Source organism: Drosophila rhopaloa, unplaced genomic scaffold, assembly GCF_018152115.1.
Source record: "Drosophila rhopaloa isolate 14029-0021.01 unplaced genomic scaffold, ASM1815211v1 contig_3, whole genome shotgun sequence".
Classification (NCBI taxonomy): Eukaryota; Metazoa; Arthropoda; class Insecta; order Diptera; family Drosophilidae; genus Drosophila; species Drosophila rhopaloa.
The window spans coordinates 648,896-655,928 of NW_025335123.1; the positions used below are offsets into that span (position 1 = coordinate 648,896).

Below are 7,033 nucleotides of genomic sequence, written 5' to 3' on the forward strand. Positions count from 1 at the left end.
CCCCACGAAACGACTTTTAATATGGAAGAAAAACCTGCTCCTTCAGGATCTGGAGGAAAACGGAAGGAACCCACCTACAAGACCGTGGTTTCCTGCCGTTTTCCTCTAGATTCTGAAGAAAGCAATCTCCAAAACCGTCCGCGGAAAGTAAAGGGTCATCAAGGTCAACAACGATGAAGTGTCCAGTTGCGATGAATTTCCCAGGCCTCGCGGACCGATAAAAAAGCGTGAATATTCTGTAAATTATATTCTCCAAAATTATTCATATGATGCATTCTTACTACTCATACAAAATTACAACTTCCTAGCTTTAAAAACACCAAAGTTATGGCATTTCCAATAGTTCAGTTATATGGCAGCTATAGGATATAGTCGGCCGATCCTTATGAAATTTGGTAGGTCCGATTGATTGGTCAAAAATAAAACCCATAGAAAATCCCAACTTCCTTTACAGAATATTCGGCTCCGCCCGAAGTTAGCTTTCCTTTCATGTTTGTGATAAAAATGTGTTCAATTAGTGTGAAAAAACAGGCCATGCCCTTTATGTCAAAAATTTTGTATGCTTTCCATGGCATTTGTATTTTCTCAGTTTTATTTTTGCACTCAATCTGTTTACACGTATTTTCGAAATAATTTTTTTAGACTGTCAACTTTTGATAAATTTGTAGATTTTGAAATCCCCACGAAACGACTTTTAATATGGAAGAAAAACCTGCTCCTTCAGGATCTGGAGGAAAACGGAAGGAACCCACTTACAAGACCGTGGTTTCCTGCCGTTTTCCTCTAGATTCTGAAGAAAGCAATCTCCAAAACCGTCCGCGGAAAGTAAAGGGTCATCAAGGTAAACAACGATGAAGTGTCCAGTTGCGACGAATTTCCCAGGCCTCGCGGACCGATAAGAAAGCGTGTTGGGCGGAAAACTCCAAAATTTCAGCCGGGGCAGGTGCCATCTTCCGAAGAAGTAAACAAGGTCCTTGAAATGCCGAGACGTGTAGCCAAGCGTGTCGTTATAAAATCAAAGTTCAAGAAGACCAAAAGCCCGAGTCATGGCAGGAAACAACCTTCAACCAATAGTTTTTTCCTGCCATGACTCGGGCTTTTGGGAAGTGAGAAACCATCGGAGATGCAAGTACAACCTGGTGGAAATCCTTATTTTTGCAAGAATCAAGTTGACGAGCGTGTTTTCAAGGACATCCACGAAGATGAGATAAACCAGCTGTACGATAATCGGGAGGCAGAAAACAATTCCCGTGATGTGACAGACAGTTCTCCTGAAACCGATAAAAGCGCCCCGAAGAGAATTACAAAACATATGTACATATGTATGTTCTTAGTATTTTTATACTAAATTTTTATGCTCTTTTATCTTTATTTCACCAAAGGTATTTTATTATCTGAAAGTCTTGGTATGCACTCTCTTATCCAATAATCTCCCCCGTGCAAGAGATTCCGTCCACGGCGATAACATTCTTGGGAGTAGCTGAAAAGTTACAGGTCAAATTGCGTTTATGTCGAAAAAAACCCAAACAAATATATACTTTTCTTTATAAAAATAAACACTTGCATTTTTTATTTTTTTTTATTTTTTGATTTTATTTGATATAGATGTCACATTTTAATTTAATTAAAACCGTAATTCCATAGTGTTTAAATATTACCAAATCCCGGCTTAGATAGCTTAAAAACTGAGGGGCTAGCTTGCGTAGAAACGGGCGGACGGACTGATAGACGGACGGACGGACAGACGGATTGCTAGATCGACTCTCCTGGTGATGCTGATCAAGATAATATATTCGTTATGGGGTCGGAAATGTCTCCTTCGCTGCGTTGCGAAGTTTTGACTGAAATTATAATACCCTTTGCAAGGGTATAATGACGGTGAAGTTCTCATATTATACCCTTGCAGAAGGTATTATAATTTTGGTCATTATACCCTTGCAGAGGGTATTATAATTTTGGTCAAAAGTGTGCAACGCAGTGAAGGAGACATCTCCGACCCTATAAAGTATATATATTCTTGATCAGGATCACCTCCTGAGTTGATATAGCCATGTCCGTCTGTCCGTCTGTCTGTCCGTCTGTCTGTTTCTACGCGAACTAGTCTCTCAGTTTTAAAGATATCGAATTCAAACTTTGCACACACCCTTCTTTCTTTTGCACGCAGTATATAAGTCGGAACGGCCGGGATCGGCCGACTATATCCTATAGCTGCCATATAACTGATTAATCGGAAATGCCATAACTCTGCTGTTTGTTAAGTTAGGAAGTTGGGACTTTCTATGGGTTTTATATTTGGCCAATCAATACGACGTACCAAATTTCATAAGGATCGGCCGACTATATTCTATAGCTGCCATATAACTGAACGATTGGAAATGCCATAACTTTGGTGTTTTTAAAGTTAGGAAGTTGGGATTTTTTATGAGTATTAAGAATTCATCATATGAATAATTTTGGAGAATATAATTTGCAGAATATTCTGCAAGGGTATTTCAACTTCGGCTCCGCCCGAAGTTAGCTTTCCTTTCTTGTCATATTTAAAGGTAACAATTTCCGAAGAAAGAGAAAGGGCGGTAAGCGATGTTGGTGGGTTTTCCGACTTCTGAAGAGTTGGGCGAAAGCAGATCGGTGCCAGACGGTCTGAAGCAAGGTAACGAAAGTTAAAAAGAAATTAAGTTTGTAAAATAAATTAACTTACCAGAATAACGCGCATTTCGATCAAGTTCAAGCAAAGCTACATATATTATTTGTAAAAGTCCTGTTGTACTTGTGTAATGATTTAACGATAAAGCGGTCACCGTCGGACGCTCTAAGATGTCTGCATCAAATATATAAATAACAAATTGTAAATACATTTTATATGATTCTTTCTTTCTGTGCTTGACAGTTTAGTAAACGATGCGAAATCAGGTAATGAAAATATTGTTTATCATCAAAACATTAAAAACGCTTCATTATTTTTTATCCATAACAGTACGTGCCAAGGTCCTATTTAATTAGATAATGCATTTGTATTAAGATCATAAGTCCATGTTATGATCCACGCAATCAAATAATAACTTCGAGAGATTTCAATAAAAAATTTAAATAGGTTGATATTATATCATTGTTAATTGCTACTTACATAATCTCTAAATTCGTGGGCAAAATACTTGCAGTAGTAAGAACAAAGCCTAGAAAACGTAAATTAAAATGTTATCGATTTATTATTAAGTTATTAAGTTTACGATTGAAAATAATTACGATTTGTGATAAAGAAGCCAGTAGCAGACCTGGTACTCAATCGACAGTCTAGAAAACGTAAATTAAAATATTATCGACCATTGAAAATAATTACCTTTTCTAGTGACCCCCTCATCAGCAATGCAAAAAAATTTTATTAGATTCCAGGGTTGGTGAACAGATCCATGTTTATCCCAAGGTTGGCTGCAGTTCTCATCCAACAAGGGCTCCTGATCCATATCGTAATTATTAGCCAAAATGGTATTATATAGATGCCACTAGCGTTGCAGAATCTGGAACCAACGCTAGTGACCCCAATCAGTGAGGGGAATACGACCAGTGGCGACCAGTGGGCCACCTGAGTCACCATTGCAAGTGTCGCCTCTTTCGGCACCAGCGCAGATCTGCGATTCATTGTAAACCGTTAAGCAAGATTGCGGTGTGTGGGAAAGATTGATGGTCTGAAGGATTGGGCTTAAGTTAAGGTTCTCCGTTGCACCCCAGCCATATGCCGAGAAATTCACGATTGACGACGTTTTTAGCCCGTCACCAGTGACAATGCAGATCGATCGGATATATTCTAATCAACAACATTAAATAAATTTCAAGAAAGTATTATTCCGCATTGAACGATCTTATCTTACAAATACAGAATTCTTCTAAAAATATAGACTATTAAAATGGAAATTGATTTGCATTAAATAATCAAGTATGCACTGTGCTAGGGCTTAAGAAAGTTGAAATTTAAAATAAAACAAAATTGAATGTTGAATTTATCTCTTTGTTAACCTACAGGCTAGGGCGATAGAAGGTTAAAAAATCACTGATATTTATATATTTATAATATTCATTATTATAGCACGGGTAATGTTTCTTACCGATAAAACAAATTAATTAAAAAATAGTAATGCAAAAAATCGTCAGAATATCTCCTTATTCTAAGTGTTTTTAAGAAAGGTTATATATTTTCCTATGGTTATTATTATCTTACCATTGTAAACCACTTCAACGCTCAATTTTAAAATAGCGATATCATTTTCATTGGTAATGTCGTTATAACGGGGATGAGGTATGGCCTTTTTCACTTCATAAATTTTTATTTCTGGGCACATTTCTTCTGGGCAGGTCATGTCGTACATCCCTAAGCTGACCAGTCTAAGCGCAAAAGATTAGACAAACAGTTTTTTCTGTGTCTTCAGGGTACTTACAATTGTTTATTATTTTCAATGCAATGGGCGGCTGTCAATACGAAACCTGGAAAGAATGCGATTAAATGATTGTCAGTTTACAATAAAACAAGTTTACGTACGTGGATGAACGAGCGTGCCTCCGCCAAAAAAATTAGTTCTATTGCTAATGGCAGCAATCCAAGGAGTAGTACCCGGGCGGGCATTAGTTCCTGAAGTTACTCTTTTTTCAAGCTTAAGGTCACAGTTACTATCCAGGAGTTGACGCATTTCATCCTGGCAGAATACCAAGACAAACAGTCCTAAGAAAATCACAAAAGACGTCATTCCTAGAGAACAGAACTGTAATTACTAAATGCTATCGCCACATTTTTTCGAAACGGGAGCTTATAGCTCTCAAATTTAATGCTAGTAAATTATTTGGCACTACTGATAATTAATTTTAATGCTGGTTTATTATTCTTTATAATTCTTTATATTTTTTTATAATTAACAAGAAAGGAAGCAAACTTCGGCAAACCTAAACGACTACATTTCGATTTCTATGCCTATATTACCAAAAACAATGAAGCTATGTCGATTTTGGGCTACATTTTGCCATTGTTTCTATGGCAGCTATATGATATTGTTGTCCAATTTCAATTTAATAAAAATCGTAATTCCATAATTTTTAAATATTACCAAATCCCAAAGAACAAAAAAGAAAAACAGAATAGCTGTCATTATTCTCCCTCGCTTTACAATAATCAAAAACCTTTTTGATTGCCCGTAGTTTTATTAAAACAACAATGCAAGGGCTGTCCGTGACGGCAAAAAATAAACATGATATGTAAGGGAAAAACGAGAAGATATGGCATTTCGTTTTCATTTCCTTTTTTTCCGACTGCTCATGAACTAGCATTTGTCTTCTGTTTTGGTTTATCTCTGACATGTGCATTATGAATGTTGCCTGAAACTAGGTTGTCCCTCTACCTCCACAATTTACGTCAACTTTTATTCCTGACTTGTTGCGACTTTAAAAAGTTAGGTATTGTTTATGCCTGATGATGTGATAAGCCATTATATTGTTATATCCGAGTATGAGGGAATGTTATACCTTTTGTATTTGTCGACCCTATAAAGTATATATACTTTTGATCAGCACTAGCCGATTAGGCTAGTCCGTCCGTTTCTATACAATTTAGGCTCAAAAATAGACCCAACGTTGTTAATTTATGGCGTATGCGGCTTATAGCGGGAGATATATGTACATGTTTTTTACAATTTCAAAAATACTCTTTCAATTTTATAAAAATTAAAGGACTATTTCCCATAGCTGTCATATAAACGATTCAAACAGTAACTGTAAAACTGACATTATTTCATTGTTTTTAAACACATACGCAATAAAATCATTAAATATTCGTTGGATAGAATTTTATATTTTTGTTTAGCTGAAGGATTTTTCTAGTTTTAAATTTCATAACACCATTTTGCCACACCTTATGATATTGCAGGTTAAGCATAAATACGAACCAAACAGTAATATAGAGTGCCAAATTTGCATACGCTTTTCTTTTGAAAGGGCTTAAGAAGTTTTTGCATCAAATATTGTGGCTTTGCTTTTAAAGTTTTAAAGCGAGCCAGCATTGATGTTGGCTGTTGGAAATGAATCAAGCTCTTAAATTTATAGAAATTGTTTACCGAAATCGTTATTTAAAATAAGATCCGATTGCGGTCTCGAGAAAACATGGTTGCCTTGCCCAAAAATATTATTTAATTAATCATCAGAAAATAAATTTGTTCCCAAAAGAAAGTTTGCGTTCTGTTTACCCTTTTTACATTTTGCCCATTCTTCTGCTGACTCTGCACATTGCTGAAGCTTTTGGCACCAAGACGGGGTCGCCAAATTGAAGGAGACAAATCAAATTTATGAATTCCCGCAGCCGCAAGCCCCAGTCGAGTGGCAATTTATTAGCTTTCAGTAGATGTTATTTTCGTTGGCTCAGCCATTTCCATTGCCCCTTCCACGTTTTCCTCGAGCGGCATTCATTTTATGCACGCATTTTTCATTGCACATGTTTAGCAAAGCAATCGAATGCAAACAAACTCCGTTGGGGAACAGAAGTTCAAGGGGCACAAGCCCAGAATCGGAAGCGGAATCACAAAATGCAGGAGACATTGCACAGCGCTGGAACGTGATTCTCATTTCGATTTCGATTTGCATTCCGCCTGTCAACCCCCTCCCCGCTCCCCGCTCCCCACCGAATGTTTGTTTGTTGTAATTGCAATTGATTTGGCTTACTCCTGCCGGCGACGCGAACCTGAGAGACTTGCTATCTTGGCTAGATTAATATTTACCAAGCCCGCCCAACAGCACTCGACTCTCCTCTTCTTGGAATAAAGTCACATCGGTGGCAGTCACAAGGGTCCCCGAAGGGGTCCGAATCGAAAAGTGCACTAGGATAGGTCGGAAATGGATTACTGAGGGAAAGCATCGATGTAGCAACTTTTATTCGTAACTGATCGGCACTGATACATTGTACACCTACAACAAACAAAATGGGTTCATTTGAAAATCGATTGGATTCAATTATTATAAAAATAATATTACTGGCAAATTAAGCAAAATCTTTTTTAATCCA

General features: G+C 37.1%; 1 protein-coding gene across 1 annotated transcript; it reads right to left on the reverse strand.

Annotated features, from left to right (window-relative positions):
- Positions 1–3,527: 3,527 nt before the first annotated feature.
- Positions 3,528–4,736, reverse strand: LOC123038006 (kallikrein-4-like). Its single transcript, XM_044461436.1, has 4 exons — positions 4,532–4,736; positions 4,431–4,476; positions 4,214–4,377; positions 3,528–3,802 (listed from the first exon to the last, which is right to left on the reverse strand). The coding sequence occupies exons 1-4, from the start codon at positions 4,734–4,736 to the stop codon at positions 3,528–3,530; spliced, it is 690 nt and encodes a 229-aa protein (XP_044317371.1).
- Between the last annotated feature and the right edge of the window lie 2,297 nt (positions 4,737–7,033).

What these genes read in the sequence shown, in the direction of transcription:
- LOC123038006 (XM_044461436.1), bottom strand. Translation starts at nt 4,736, where the DNA reads ATGACGTCTTTTGTGATTTTCTTAGGACTGTTTGTCTTGGTATTCTGC. An exon ending in AGGCACGCTCGTTCATCCAC is followed by an intron (nt 4,477 to 4,531) that starts GTACGTAAACTT and finishes CATTCTTTCCAG; the next exon opens with GTTTCGTATTGACAGCCGCC. An exon ending in ATTGAAAATAATAAACAATT is followed by an intron (nt 4,378 to 4,430) that starts GTAAGTACCCTG and finishes TTTTGCGCTTAG; the next exon opens with ACTGGTCAGCTTAGGGATGT.